This window comes from Hemitrygon akajei, chromosome 8, assembly GCF_048418815.1.
Source record: "Hemitrygon akajei chromosome 8, sHemAka1.3, whole genome shotgun sequence".
Taxonomy (NCBI): Eukaryota; Metazoa; Chordata; class Chondrichthyes; order Myliobatiformes; family Dasyatidae; genus Hemitrygon; species Hemitrygon akajei.
This window is the reverse complement of record NC_133131.1, coordinates 123,937,632-123,954,592: the sequence shown is the minus strand read 5'-3', so window position 1 is coordinate 123,954,592 and position 16,961 is coordinate 123,937,632. Positions and strand designations below refer to the sequence as shown.

General features: G+C 38.9%; 1 protein-coding gene across 3 annotated transcripts in view; it reads right to left on the bottom strand.

Annotated features, from left to right (window-relative positions):
* Nucleotides 1-16,961, bottom strand: part of mindy3 (MINDY lysine 48 deubiquitinase 3) — a 118,518-nt gene that overhangs the window by 72,702 nt on the left and 28,855 nt on the right. For all 3 annotated transcript variants that reach the window (XM_073054525.1, XM_073054526.1, XM_073054527.1), the window contains one exon: nucleotides 770-850. In XM_073054525.1, the coding sequence (XP_072910626.1) occupies nucleotides 770-850 (81 nt within the window). The remainder of the gene's footprint in view (nucleotides 1-769; nucleotides 851-16,961) is intronic.

Genomic DNA, 16,961 nt, shown 5'->3' with positions numbered 1-16,961 from the left:
GCTGGGGGAAGGTGGAGAATTATGGGAAATAAAAAAGAAAGAAAGGTAGGGCTGGGGGGAGAGATTATAGTGAGGGGGGAAAAAGAGAGAGAAAGAGAACCAGACTAAAATAATAGATAGGGATGGGGGTAAGGGTGGGGGGCAGGGGTATCAACAGAGGTCAGTGAGTTGGATGTTCATGCCGGCAGGAAGGAGGCTACCTAGGCGGGAGATAAGGTATTGCTCCATCGACCTGCGTGTGGCCTCATCTTGACGGTAGAGGAGGCCATGGACAGACATGTCGGAGTGGGAGTGGTCTGTGGAATTGAAGTGTGTGGCCACTAGGTAGGTTTTCTCTCAATTCCTCCTCCTCCGTCGCATCTGCTCTCAGGATGAGGCCTTTCATTCTAGGGCAAAGGAGATGTCTTCCTTTTCCTGCCCCCACACTTCTTCCCTCACCACCATCCCAGGCCCCAGACAGTCCTTTCAGGTGAGGCACCACTTCACCTGCGAGTCAACTGGGGTGATATACTGTATCCGGTGCTCCCAATGTGGCCATTTATACATTGGGGAGACCCGCCGCAGACTGGGAGACCGTTTCGCCGAACACCAGCGCTCGGTCCTCCAGCAGTGGCGGGATCTCCCTGTGGCCACACACTTCAATTCCACAGACCACTCCCACTATTTGTGTAAAACACATACTTTTCAAAATGCAGTTGACTATACATCAAAAATGGCAAACTAAACAATAGTAACTTTTAACCAATCTTATCAACATAGCTCAGATTACCTTAGCAAAGAATACAGTCAGATGAGTTTCACTGCCAAGTACCCAAATGGGAAATTTTGGTGACTTCAAGAATGTTCCTACCTAAAAATGAATAAACATCATTAAAATAAAATAGAATACAAGGTACATAACACACGATTACAAGTCTTGGAGATAAGGCCACCAAAACACAAACATTTTTATAAACCAAGTTGTCTTAAACTGGCACAAGCTGGGGTTATGGAGGCAGCATGCATTTAAAAATAGAATCATACAGAACAAAGGAACCTATTTCTTGTTACTGAATGCTAATACATGTAAACTCAATTCTAAAATATTTAATTTCTTTAAATTTGATTTACTAGAAACCTGGCCCCAATGTTCAGAACAGTCATTAAATAATTATAAAAAGTAATAAATATTTGCTCCAAAACTAACACCAGCAAAGCTGACCCTACTAAAAATAAATCAAATTGACTGATCTTCCTTAATTGAGCACAGCATTGCAATTCCATCTAAATTCTTGCATATCTTCCTTTCTTTGCTGCCACTTAATTTCCTAGGTTTTTTTTACACTAACTGCTTGGTTATGTCATCTTTTGCTTCTATTTTTCCTTTGAGTTGATTGGCAGCAACACACTGTGATGCAACAAGGAGCCACCAAACACTGCAGGCCACATTTAGAATGGACTTCTGGAGATAGCACCCTTAGATTCTCTCAATAGTTGTTTTATTTTGGACTTTATTACTATTACATACTTCACCTTTTCACTCTTTTATATCTCATCTCTTTTTATACCTTGCCCCAGATTTCTATCACTCTCCTCATTATTTACCCCTTAAAATTTTGCTATTATCCTTTTTTAAAAATTGGCAAATAACTTACTCATGCCTCCACTTTGCATGCTGTATTTTCTAATACACTAAGATGGGGGTGTGTTTGATCACAGCTGCTTCCATGTGGTCAACAAACAAAAGGTGCTATTGTCCTTTTTAAACATATTTTTTATGATCCCAAAATTCTCCTGTATATCAAAAACTTAAAGTACTGCAGGTCTACCCATCAGCAAGTTGCTCACTGGCAGAGAAAATGAAGGCCTTGTGCATCATACTGCAGCCTGAGTCGAAGGAAGCATACAGTAAAATAGCAAGTGCCCCTCTTGTGATCACAAAATATTTTTGAATATCATTAATCTGGAATGCTACCTGTTCGATTTCGATTCATTCATTTATTGGCTGAGAGCAAGGGCGGGCAGCAGGGTAGCTGCGTGGCTTCAACTGTAGTAAGGACTAGGCCTCAAGCAGTGGTGTCGCCTGCTTAGTCGCAAGGAAAGGCGCTTCAGAGCCTGGATGCTCCACCAGGGGCGGTGGTGTGGAGGAGTGTCCAAGCTGGAGACAGTGCTACCCCAGTGTTTGCTTGGCAGAAGACTAACTGTATTGTGGTTGACTGCAGATTTCTCTCAACATTCAGAGACTCAAAGTCTGAACTTCTTCATTGTACAGATGTATCTTACTGATAGTTTTATGTGCTTGCTATCTTGTACGTGCTCTGTGTGCTTTCTGCAGTGTGACTGTTGCTACTGTGTACTAATATTGTCCCGTGTGGCTGTATTAATAGGTATTCATATATGGTTGAATAACAATTAATCTTGAATTGAATTGCTTTCTCAATTATTCCCCCAAATTCTTAAATTTATTCAACAAGCTGATTATATTGGAATACATACAAACACAATAAGGAATCAGCAGTTAATATTTATTACCATCCACAAAACATTGGTGGAAAAATCAATGATTTCTAGAGAAACCTAAAAATTAATTTGCATATAATTGGAGAAGTTCCTCATTCATACACAGACATACTTTTAAAAGATTCTTTATTTTGTTTCAGTAAAGGGTTCTTGGCTTTCCGATAGAAGATTATAGAGCTCAGGACTTGTATACAGACTCGAGGTTAGCTAACTCTGCTAACAGCCACATGACTCAGTGGTGAGAAGGCCACCATTCATAAACAATGTGTGTCTAGGGTCAATATGATTTGGGGTTCAACCAAACAGGAATGTCACAGTGTTCTGAATAAAGGAACCTTGATTTGAGTGAATGCTGTGTAAATACTGCCGATACACAGTTAACGATAGCTCAGAAATGAGAGGTCGCATATCAGTAAGTATATTTACCAAATTTTCAACTTTAACAGTTACAGAAAAAGCAAAATAAAAGGGCCCATTTCAGTTAATGTAATGAAAGCACCAACTACATTCCAAACTTTCTTTGAAGTCCTTCTCAAACAAACCGGCTCTCTCTCAGGGGTATTGGCCCTTCCTCCTTGGAGCCATTTATCTGCACAAAGCACTTTTGGTAACGGTGGGTCTCCTTCCCATGGTATTCCGCAGCATCTACCCTTGTGCCCCGCTCCACAGCTCTCACCAAAAAGCCTCAAACAGACTACTGTCCTTCAGAAAACTTGCTCTCTAGAACCTTCTCTCACACCCCACAATCCTAATTGGCTGACACACTTGTTGGACAACATGGCTCCTTATGTTTAGCCAAAGCCAAAACACTTTCCAGCATGGCAGACTGCTTTTACAGAAAATCACTAATATAAACCACTCACAGCATAGCAGTAGAAATCTTAACCAGGGTATTACCTAGGGTGACACTTGGCAAAGTCTTTATGAGCAAGTATATGCATTTATTTTAAACCAGGGTTTCTTCCTTGCCATTCTTCTATGACTAAAGAATATGCAATGAGCTCTGAATTAATTATTTGAAGGAGATTCTGTGGTGGAATTTAAATGATAAAATGACCTATGTTTTGGGCAATGAGTTTTGGAAGACCCTGAGACTACAGGGCAAACAGCAAGTAAGCTTAGCAGCCACATTGCTTTGAAACACCAGAATAGTGATGAGTGACCTATTTGGGACATTATGGCAGTGCAAACAGGTGATTTTAACATTGATGCAAAGCACATGTGCTCTGAAGCATGCCAGCACAATTCTCCAATCCTTCCCCCGGCTTGACTTTCTAACTGAATCACAACCAAAGTTAGTGTAAGTGACTTTGCAGAGTTCATTAGAAAGAGTCTGGCTAATTCAATGGCTATGTCAATGTGAGCATGTGTTCTGCCCTTTTTCCTATTTTACCCTGTAGGAGTTTGCTGCAGGAAATGTATGTGAAAAATTAAACTTGTGTAGAATCAGATGCAAACCAAAATGTTTAAAAATTCCTTTCCATAAGTAGGTCAGGAAGCTAAATAAGAGTTTTATAGCCATCTGGTAGCTTCTGATACTACTATTACAAGTTCTTATTGTACTTATAATTGGCCAGCTGGAGTAGTGGGATTTGAATTCATGTTGCTGTTCACTGCTCCTGGCTTCAGGAAACTGGCACAATAATAATGCCTTTTATTAATTTATGCTCTCAATTTTTAAATTCTCCAAATAACAGAAAGTTCAATCGACAGAGTCTGGAAAATTGTGACCCTGCAACTGCACCTTCCAAATTCACAGCATGGGTGGAAAAACTTCACTCATGTTCAGAACTGTAAAACATTTAATTCAAAGATAATTCATGGCATCAATGTAAATCAAACACCTGAATCAAAATAATGATATCTGAATTTACAATTGAATATTAGGAATCTTAGCTAAAAAAAAAATGGCATATAAAAGCTAAACACCTATTCCAATCACCTGCAAAGTATAATGCGTAATACACAAAGCCAGGAAAACACAAAGTGCATGTGAACAGAAGAATCTTGGAGAGGACAGTGATAGATCAGTGAATTCACAATGCTGATAGACAAAATGATTAAGGGAACATTTAGGATCCTTCCAGTGAAGAACAGCACAAAGGACTAGCTGGAACTGTATGATGTACAAGCAGGATCAGAGTACTGTATAGACCAATTACAACTGATAACTTGAAAATGTTGCCCAGGTTGGCAAAAGTCAGTTATGGAGGCAGGATCACCTAACTGTTGTTGGATCTGCAAAGTTCATTGAAAGTCAAGGTATAAAGAACTTATTGCTTACGATTTTTTTAATTAAGTATTAAAAAAATGTTGAAATGAGGCAGACCCTTGTAGCAGAGAAAAGAAAGGAAGAGGAGGAGTCAACATGGTCTGCTCCTCCAAGACCAGCTCACCAATTGCGTTGATAACAGTTAACCAATCTATTTAAGTAATGCAATACCCACCACTGAAACCAAGTAGTTAAAAAAACAAATGCAACTACTACAAAACACACTGAACAATTACATGTATGTAATTATACACAAATACAAACAAGCATAAGAAAGTTAAACTGCAAGGAAAGTAAGAATTACACAGTCCAATGCAACATTCTCTCCTTTGACTCTAAATCCTACATTTTGAATCATTACATCTGAAAATTATAGGCAGAAAAACTTGTGGTACCTAAAGTATAATCAAAAAATTCACCTGTTATGAAAATATCTAGGAATATCCGTAGGATTATACCATTGCAAGATAGATTGTTTTTAATGAGTAGGTACACTTGTGCAAGTTTGAACTGCTCTTTTAATGATCTTTTTTACAGAAAAAATGTAAATTAAGATAAGACAAAATTAAGACAAATACTATAACTTGTAATTTTGAGTAGCCCCCAGTTCCCAAGACTTAATAATAACTATTTATCAAGCACTTTTTATGCAGATGATGCAGTTCAAAGTGCTTTAAAACAGGAGAAAAGTACAAACATGAAAATAAAATAAAAAATAAAAAAATAAACTTGAAAATAAAAGACTAAAGATTGCTAGTTGAAAGCAAGGTTAAATAAATAAGTTCTGAGCTGGCATTTAAAAATGTCAACTGAGTCTACATCCCTTACTGAATTCCGCAGCTTAGGAGTGTTCATTTTGTGCTATGTCCTGTCATATGACATAGGTGATCATGGTCTTTTGATGACCTTGATTGTTCTTGGCAGATTTTTCTACTGAAGTGGTTTACCATTGCTGTCTTCTGTGCAGTGTCTTTACAAGACAAGTGACCCCACTCATCAAGTCAAGTCACTTTTTATTGTCATTTCAACCATAACTGCTGGTACGATACACAGTAAAAATGAAGTGTTTTTCAGGACCATGGTGCTACATGAAACAATACAAAAACTACACTGAACTACGTAAAAACAACACAGGAAAAAACTACACTAGACTACAGACCTACCCAGGACTGCATAAAGTGCACAAAACAGTGCAATATTCTTCAGAGATTCTCTGCATGGCATCAGTGGTCACATAACCAGGACTTATGATATTCACCAACTGCTCACACGACCATCCACCACCTGCTCTCATGACTTCACATGACACTAATCGAGGGATCAGGGTGCTACACCTTGCCCAAGGGTGACCTGCAGGCTAGCTGAGGGAAGGAGTGCTTTACACCTCCTCAATCCCATCATCCTGGGTACATGGTACAGAAAAAAAATGACCTGCCAATGATCTTTTGTTTAAATTTAAAACCGGCACAAGACGACCCAAGAGCTGAAACATTTCTGTGATGTTCTTAATCAGGACCTACTCACCAGGAATCAGGGCATGTCCTTCTTTTGGATCACACCAAGTGGCAGAAACCTGTTGAGCAGCAGGCTGGATAGCTTGGTTAATTTCACACAATAATTAACTAAACTGTCAGCCATAATGTGTATATCAGCCTGAGACCAAGAAGTCCTGGCAGTGACCCTGTTACTACCTCAAATGGACTTTCCTTGTTTGGAGTTGCTCTACTGCACAAGACCATCAGAAAAACTGTAGGCCATGGTACACCTTCCTCATGTTGTTTAATGATACTGTTCATTTGGTTGACTTGTCCTGATGACTCTGGGTGATGCGAATAATGAAAAGATCATTCGAAGACCACCAGTTGACACAATTCCTGACAACCACTCACAGTGAAATGTCTTGATTGATCAGAGTTGATATGATATGGCAATCCCTTCGAGGAATATAGTCCTTAATCAAGATAGTTGCTTTGTATGGGGCAGTGGCTTTGCTTGCTGGAATAGCTTCCACCCATCTTGAAAACTTGTCCGCTATTACCAGTACGTCTGAGTATCCTTGACACTAGCAAAGTACTGAAGTCCATTTGTAAGTGTAAAATTGGACCAGTTGGGCCAGGAGCACTTAATTGTGATAGCTCTTCCACTGCTCCAGGATTTGTTTTCAAAGGCACATCATGTATCTTTCAAATGTTGGATTCCATTGCCACTGGGAGAACCTGCTGATCATCCTTTCCACTCAATTGTGTCACAGAGAGTGTATCTGCTGTGCCAGATAAGGAAGCAGCATAGTTGGAGCTATTTGTCTGGGACTAGTGTCATACCTCCATACTCGGTCACTGTTTAAGCTGCCAACATTCGCCATCCAGGATCACTTTTCCTTTGGAGAGCATTGAGCTTGCATCTCTCAAATAGCTTGTATGCTCGTGATACAGAGTTCAACTTCACCTCCATAATTTCAGTTGTCAGGTTCAGTTTCCAGTACTTTAACTCCTTTGACATTTTTATTTTTTAAATTTTTAAACCATTCCCATTACGCCTTTTTTGCAATTTCATCTGTGAATGCATTTCCACTGCTTTCCATTGTAGTCATTTTGGAGTGACTTTTACATTTTAATACAGCCACTTTTCTTTTTTTTTTACTAATTTTTTATTGAAACACCAACAAATTACATTCAATACAACAACTGCCAATTACATTTTGACTATTTAACCCAGTCAACCCCAACCTTCCTCATCATCCCCCCTCTACCTTCCACCCACCAACTGAATAGTGTGCATACACAGACAAAGCATTCCTATTTTAACAAAAGATCTTTTAAGTTAGATATCAAATTTGTCCACATTAAGATTGAGTTTGGTCGTGCATCATTTACTCTTGCTGATGATAATTCCAAGTAAGAAATGTCCAAAAAGCTCCGAAGCCAGTGAGTATATGAAATATCATGGGGAGGTTTCCAACGCTGCACTACAATCTTCTTAGCTGCAGTCAGGCCTGCCAGCCAGACTTCTTGTGCTTTTTCCGTAACGGAAAGGTGGGAGTCATCATTTAGAAGATGTACAGCGGGATCCACTGGTAATTGTACCCCCTTAGTTCTGTAAGAGTACTGATAACCTTCCCCCACAAATCAAAAACCCCTGGACATTCCCATACAACATGTATAAAAGAGCCAATGGTTCTGTGGGGGCAAAATGAGCAATATGGGTCAGGAACCAATCCCATTTGATGTCTAATTCTAAGTATTAAATATGCTGTATGACAGAATTTCAAGTGTATATACCGATGATTTGGGTTTTTCGAAGCACCGGCAGCACTATCCCAAATCGCATCCCAGTCTAAGTCTTACAACACGCACAAAATGCTGGCGGAACACAGCAGGCCAGGCAGCATCTATAAGGAGAAGCACTGATGACATTTCGGGCCGAGACCCTTCGTCAGGACTGAGTCTCGGCCTGAAACGTCGACAGAGCTTCTCCTTATAGATGCTGCCTGGTCTGCTGTGTTCCACCAGCATTTTGTGTGTGTTGTTTGAATTTCCAGCATCTGCAGATTTCCTCATGTCCAGTCTAAGTCTTGTCCCAATTCAGATATGTCCCTATCCCAGGCTTTCATTCCTAATGTGGGCATATAATTCTGGGAGTTTAACTTATCATAGATATATGACACTATCTGTCTTGGAGCACCCTGTATCCAACTTAAAATGCAACGGTCCTTTAAATCTGACCCCCAGGGAATGCCGTAGACTTTACAAGCTGATCTTACTCTAAAGTACAAGAAAAGAGAGTGTTTATCAATATTATAATCGAGTTATCAGTTCTTGAAAACTAAGGATAGTACTTGCCTCATTAATATCTTGAAGAGTAGCAATACCTTTATCCTCTCAAGTTCTGTTAGTGAATGGTTCCCCCCCACCCCCCGGATAGAAAATGATTATTGTTCCATAATGGAGATGACTTGCACCATACACTTTTAAATTTTAGGAATTTTTCTGCTGCTCTAAACACTTGAAGCATATGGGTTAAAATTGGACCGTAATACAAATCACATTTTTTGGTAGACGTACCTATAAGGAGAAAGTCCTTCAACCTTAATTGATGCTATTATCTCTTGTTCTATATTTTTCCATAATGAAACTTTATCCTCCTCCATCCAATAGCTAAGACTTTTTAATACAAATGCCCAGTGATACAATATAAAATTTGGACATGCCAATCCCCCCATCCGACTTTTTGAATTGTAGAGTTGACCACTTTATATTGGGTCGTTTACCGTTCCAAAGATAGCATCGTAGTAAGGAGTCCAATTTTTGCCAATATCCTGCTGGAGGTGCAAGTGGGATCATTGAGCTGATAAAATTAATGCAGGGCAAGATGTTCATTTTAATGACCGATGTACAGGCTGGGACTGATGCTGGCAGGTGTCTCCATCTATTAATATCTTCTTCTATTTTTTTCAAAATTAAAGAGTAATTTGTTTTAGCCACAGATGATAGGGAAGTATTAACTTTAATACCCAAGTAGCGGACCTCATTTGTAACCGTAATTTGGGGAGAGAGACCCCTTACTTTTATCCGTATTAATCAGCATCAGTGCTGATTTTGACAAATTAACTTTGTATCCTGAAAGAAATCCAAATTGCTCCAGTGTTTTTAAAACATAGGGGAGAGTTTGTTGAACATTTGCATATAAACTAGCGCGTCTGCGTAAAGTGATATCGAATGTGAAATTGTACCTATTGTAATAGGGGAGATCGGAGGACAGTTTCTAATTAACTGTGCAAGCGGTTCAATAGATATAGTAAAAATTAAAGGAGAAAGAGGGTCCCCTTGTCATGTGCCCCGTCCTATGTCAAATAACTCTGAGAAACCTCCTCCCACACATACCCGGGCTGAAGGATTAGCATACAATGTTTGAATCATATTGATAAGTTTATCGCCGAACTTAAATTCTTTAAGAACTCTCCAAAGATATGGCCATTCAAGACGATCGAATGCTTTTTCAGCATCAAGAAATAGCAGGCCACAGGCAGGTGGGATTTTATGTGTTGCACTCAGTATGTGTAAGGGCCAGCGAATATTATCAGATGTGAGACGCCCCTTGATAAATCCCGTTTGATCTGGGCTAATTATTTTCCCAACTACTGTCTCAAGTCTACTGGCTAAGACTTTGGAAAATATCTTGAGGTCGGCATTTATCAAGGAGATTGGACGGTAATTGGCACACTACAAGGGGTCCTTACCGAGCTTAGGTATAACTGATCAGGGCTGTGCTTAGATCTCTATGGAAAGCACCCTTTCCAAAAGCATAATTTAATGTTTCTAACCATACTGGTCCAAGAATATCCCAAAGTGCTAGGTAAAGTTCCACAGGTATGCCATCTATACCTGGTGTACAGCCTCTATTTGTAGCTTTGACTGCTTTAAGTAGCTCACCTAGTGTAATAGGAGAGTTTAGAGTTTTGGTGTCCTCTAATGACAACGTAGGGAGGTCTAATCCACTAAAAAAAATGGTGAAATCATTCTCAGAAGGAGCTGAGCCACTTGTATACAATTCTTTAAAGTAATTCTTGAATGTCTCATTTATTTCCTCTGTTGAAGATACTACTCCACGTTTAGCACATCTAATCGCTGGTATAGACCTTTTAGCTTCCTGTTGTTTGAGCGTTAGTGCCAAAAGATGGCTCGGTGTGCTGCCTTCTGCATAATACTCTTGTATGGTTATATGGATCATATATTCTGCCCTGCTTCTTAATAAATCATTTAATTCTGCTTGTTTTGTTTTGAGCTCGTTTTCTTTTGTTATGGTGTATCTCCTTTTGAGATCATTCTCCAAAACCTTAGATTGTTCTTCTAGGGTGGAAGAACAAGATCTTTTGAGCTGGCTTTTATGTAAATGGGCACTGAAACATATGGCGTTATTTCCATCAAGAAACCCTTGGTGGAGGCCCAAATCACTGTCACATCTGAGACACTATTTTTATTTAAATTTATAAATTCCGTCAGTTTTGTTCTCAGTCGTGAAAGAAATTCATCATTTTTTTTTAGAAGAGTGGAGTTAAACCTCCACCTAGTAGCCTTATTTTTAATTTTGCCATAATTAAAAGTAGATATGACTGGGTTGTGATCAGATAGATATCTTGGCAAAAATTCTATTGAGTGTACTAAAGGCAGCAGACTGGAGGATACAAGAATGTAATCTATCCGAGAGAAAGTTTTATGTCTTGTGGAGAAGAAGGTATAGTCTTTAACAGATGGATTATGCACCCTCCACACATCAGTTAAATTTAAATCCGTTAGAAAAAGGTTTAAGTGCTTTGGAAGCAGATATAGCAGTGCTTGAGAGCTTGATATAGTTGAGGAAGATTTATCGAGGTTAATGTTTACCAAAGCATTCATGTCCAAACCAACATATAGTTGGTAGTCACTTAACTTCAGTAATTGTGAGGTAATTGAGGGAAAAAATTCAACCTCGAATATAGTTGGGGCATATAGGCTAATGAATGCTACTTTTTTTTTACCCTGAATGGATGTACAGCAAAAAGCTAGACGTCTTTTATTGTTGGCGCCAGACCTTTCAATTGCTACATTAATATTACGTCTCATTAATATCATAACTCCTTTGGTACGAGTACCATCAGCTGATGCCACAAAGGGTTTATAAAAGCGGTTTTGAACCCTGGGAATGTCATTAGGTTTAAGATGCGTTTCCTGTAACAGCGCAATATCTATTTTCATCCTGCATAAGAAATCTAAAACCTTTGAATGCTTGTAGGGAGAGTTTAGTCCTCTAACATTAAGTGATACAATAGTAAGATTTTCTAATTTATCTGCGTTGCTCATCTTCCTCTGGATCTGTTGTTGTAAGTTGGTGTTGGAGCCCTGAGTTAGCCCCTTCCCACCACCCCTCACATTCAACCCTTTACTTTGTAACACCTGTGAGTGTCACTTAGCAACGTCAGACACCAAACACTGACATTAACCGCCCCCCTCTAGCAACAACAAATTAGAAAGGTAAAGCAGTTCTCATAGGCAATCATATCAAAGAGACAACAAAAAAAACTGGACAAACCCATTAACCTATATAATTAAAACCATTTCCTTCTCAAATATAGTATAACACATTATCAAGAACCCAACAGCTCTCTAGCGAGAAACTGTCACTTTAACAGATCATCGCTTGGTAATGGCTCCAGTGCTATCTTATCTGGTGCCCAGGAACGTAAACAAGTCTACTGCTAACATAACATTCTAAAGTCATTCAGAACAAACTGCTGTTTTCATATATTTTCATATAAGAATATTAAAATGTGGTAAAAACTATGAAGCAAGAGGGTGAGAGGGAGAGAAATGAAAGGGTACAGAGATCCCAGTAGCAGGAAAAAGAACAAAGAAAGAGGAAAGAAGAGCCAATGTGGTCTGGTACTCTGATAGCAGTTTGCCCATTCTATTGAATTTCCACAGATAATCATTAACCAATCAGTGCCCGCTGAAAAGCAACTGCAACCACTACAAAAGACACATAACGTGTACACAGATAATTGTAAAAAGATGCAAAGTGTAAGAAAGTTCAACTACAAGGAAAATAAAAATTAAACAGTGCAATCCAACACCAGGGTGATTTATTTTGGGAAAGGACTAATGCAAATCTAACTTAGGTGCGGAAAATTATAAGAAAGCATTCATTCCTGTTAACAAACCCAGTAAATGGGAAGGGTTGTGTTAGGTCTGAATAGGTGCCAGCACTCCATATAGAAAGTGGATTTAAAACTACTGGGACAAAAATGAGAATTGTAAAAACTTTTCATTCAAAGAGTAAAGGTGTTCTGGAACACACATCCACTGCTGTGAGCCGCAGAAACACTCATATTCAAAAATTAACACTTAATCTACTCTAATTTATAGGGCAGCAAAGAAAATGGGATTAGCTCAAATTGCTGTTCTATTCTTTTATGATGCATAATGATTACTGATATAAATGAGTGATAAAATAATGCATAAAGTGAAATGAAAACAAAAAAATTACACAAATACTACTTTTTGCATTGGACTAAAGCAGTTATAAACATATTTGGGTTATGGTATTATTATTACACAATACAAAATTAACAATGATCACACAATCAATTGTCAGAAACATCATTCCAAGGGTCTTTATCCATTACAACACAAAACTAACCTTGCTGAATTACAAACAAAAGAAAATAGATAGATAGATAGATAGATAGATACTTTATTCATCCCCATGGGGAAATTCAACTTTTTTTCCAATGTCCCATACACTTGTAGCAAAACTAATTACATACAATACTTAACTCAGTAAAAAAAATATGATATGCATCTAAATCACTATCTCAAAAAGCATTAATAATAGCTTTTAAAAAGTTCTTAAGTCCTGGTGGTAGAATTGTAAAGCCTAATGGCATTGGGGAGTATTGACCTCTTCATCCTGTCTGAGGAGCATTGAATCGATAGTAACCTGTCGCTGAAACTGCTTCTCTGTCTCTGGATGGTGCTATGTAGAGGATGTTCAGAGTTATCCATAATTGACCGTAGCCTACTCAGCGCCCTTCGCTCAGCTACTGATGTTAAACTCTCCAGTACTTTGCCCACGACAGAGCCCGCCTTCCTTACCAGCTTATTAAGACGTGAGGCGTCCCTCTTCTTAATGCTTCCTCCCCAACACGCCACCACAAAGAAGAGGGCGCTCTCCACAACTGACCTATAGAACATCTTCAGCATCTCACTACAGACATTGAATGACGCCAACCTTCTAAGGAAGTACAGTCGACTCTGTGCCTTCCTGCACAAGGCATCTGTGTTGGCAGTCCAGTCTAGCTTCTCGTCCAACTGTACTCCCAGATACTTGTAGGTCTTAACCTGCTCCACACATTCTCCATTAATGATCACTGGCTCCATATGAGGCCTAGGTCTCCTAAAGTCCACCACCATCTCCTTGGTCTTGGTGATATTGAGATGGCTTCAAATGAAGCCTAAGTGGATAAATTAGGTGGATAACACAGCTAATTTTAGTCTTTTGGAATCGAATATCTATACCTCATGAAAGACCAGCACATTTGAAAAGCACCCATTAGCTGCTATACAGAATATACTAAAGGTGGCTTTTAAAAAATATAAATATGGAATTCATAAAAATTTCAGCACATATCCACACAAAATGGTTTAACTTTCAAAAAGACAGTGAAATTTGCCAAAAAAGCAGTTTAAAGTTTCAAAAAGTTGTCTTTACAAATTTTTTAAGTATACACCAAATTATTTCTATAATTGGTGAAAAATATTTATATTTAAAATATCAGGAACCTTAATATGGTGCAACATTTAATACAGCAGATATTTGCATCCGTTTAATTAATTAAAATAAGATCTTAATACCTAAATTTACCAAGTTGAATATCAACATTGAAATGTTCTTTAAAGTATTCCACAAAGTTAGACAATCAAAACATTCACTTTTGGTAGCCAGTGCTGCGTACAGTATTGTTTATGTACTACATTTAAAACATTAATGACCTCTTCCCATCCCATTGCTATCTGAACCTATACTCCCATGCACCCTTATCTAATTTTAGCTATAACCACTGTCCTCACAGACCCGCCTGCCCTATCAACCATAGATTTTAAATTATGCAGGGTGATTGGCTAATTCACACACTAACCTCATCGTTCCTTTTTTTGCTGCTCACTTCTCCTTAAGGCACTGCCTTTCAATTAGCACACTCAATAGCAAGTTTTGCATCTACTGATTAACTGGCATCCCGCCTTAGTCAAGAATGATCCAATACATGTTCTTGTAGAGAACTTTAGTGATCAATGGTTTGGAGTGGCAATGTTAGTTTTCAATAGCCTGGCCAGAAATAGAGGTTAAATGGCCAAGCTACTACTTAGCAATTAAGCAATGGTTTGATAATGAATTTGTGCTCTCCACAATACCTTAACTAGCTGAATCCAGAGACTATTGTCACTAACATGTACATCAGTTAACTAAAAGTATGTACTTCTACTTTGTTTTCAAGGCATAAAGGAGCCTTGAGCATTTTCAACATTTAAACAGCCCACTTACCCATAAAAACATTCGATTATCCTTTCCATTTACAAACTGCCACATTTTCAATACTATGTATAACTTTTTAAAAAAATTTACTATAACATTTTCACTTCTTGCAGTTTAGTTGCACTTACAAATGTTGTCACAATAGAATACCTGAATTGCTTGGTAGTTGTAGAACCTTTGCTCGACAGGTCTGTGTAACAGAAACAGGCCCTTCAACTCACCACATTTCGGCTGACCAGAATACCTACACTAGTCCCATCCTTGTTTGTTCACGTGCGTGTCTAAATGTCGCTGTTATATCAAATCCTGCATTCCTCCTGTCCATGAGTTTTAAACCTGAACCACTATGTAAACCCTCAAATCCCTTTTACAACTCCATCCTTCCAGCTTAAATCAATGCTCTCATTTTGATACCTGATCACATTGGAGAAGAAATTCTGACTCTCTAGACTTGTGTAAGGGAATTTCTTCTTTTTCTTTGTTACTGTGTATATAATCAAAATGGCTTCTTTGTTTTGTTAAAAGTAGGAATGCTTCTATGTTGCGAGAGAGTGCTGGAAGCTTGTTTGGGTTAAAATTTACTGATAACGAGAATTGTATTCCTTTGTAAACCAATTGGGATTAATGTTGTTCTTTCTTCTGAGTCTGTAAGCTATTGTTGGCGGGCTTTTGGGGAGATCGGCGCGAGGGGTTGAGAGAGAGAGGACGCGATGCTGTAAGCTGGGCGAGGAACGGACCCCAAGCGGGGGTCCAAGGCCAGGAGGTACTCCGAGGAGAGGAGATGAAGCTAGATGTGCTTGGTTGACCACTTCGGATGGTCCTAAGCTGCGAGTCGAGGAGTTCAGAGGGGATCGAATGGTGGCCAGAAGACTTCAGTAATTGAGCTCCAACGGTTGTGCACGAAGTGGTTTGGACTTTAATAAGTTTGGCACCTTTTCTTTTTTTTATATATTCTGTATCATTATTAATCACTTAGTTATAGCAACCTTTATAAATTGTACTCATTTAGTTGCATATGGTGTACTGTCTGTTTTTGGGCGAGGCGGGGACATCACACAGCATCCACACCAGCTGATTACCCAGTTTGGCGGGGCCGAAGGCTGCTCCCCCTAGACGAGAACGAGCTGAGCGAGCCTGAGGCGACCCAGGGGGTTACACTTGGAACATAAAACAACACAGTACAGGAATAACACACACAAAATGCTGGTGGAACATGTCCTCGTGTTTGCACAGTACAGGAATGGGCCTTTTACACTGGATGTTATGCTCTACTAATCAATCTAAGAGCACTTATTCCCCAATGCATGCGCATGGTTCATATTTTTCCATTCTCTGCATAGTCAAGTGCATATTCCTCTTTAATGGATCAATCCAGAAGTGTCCTGCACATCTCCTTTGAACTTACTCTGTCTCACCTTAATGCATGTCCTCTAATATTAGATACATCAGCTTTGGAAAAAAGATAACATGCTTGCCTTTACAAATTCTATCAAATTTCCCCTCATCCTCTACTGCTCCAGAAAATACTACCCTAGCTTGCCAACACCTCCTTAGATCACATGCTTCAACTTTATACACCCCCATCAGTTTACCTAGCAGCTTCTTTCAGTCCATGGTAACAAGACCAGCCTACCTAATGCTTTTCCATAACTGAAATCATTTAATCGAAGCAACATCCTGGTAAATCTCTTCAGTACTCTCTACAACAATCACTTTTTAACTATAGAATGGCAAGATGAACTGTACAGAACACCCCCAGGTCTAAGCAGTGTTTTGTAAAGTTACAACATAACATCCAAAGTGTTACAGTCTATTCTAAGCTGTGAAGGCAAACATTTATTTTTCATTTCCCTAAATATCTATGTTATTTTCAAGGAACAATGGACCAAAACTCCAAGATCCCTCAGTTCATCAAAGTACCTAAATGACCTACCATTTAATGTGCATGTCCTACTCAATTGACTTCCCAGTTTTTTCCAGGACAACGCCAGTTGTGCAAAATGTTGCCTCAAGTCCATATCCAAGTGAATTATCATGGGTTATATTGCATGGCATTCATGCTTGTTATTGAGCGTTCATAAGAATTGACTGATTCTTGAAAAATTACAGCTTTTTTGGATCATGA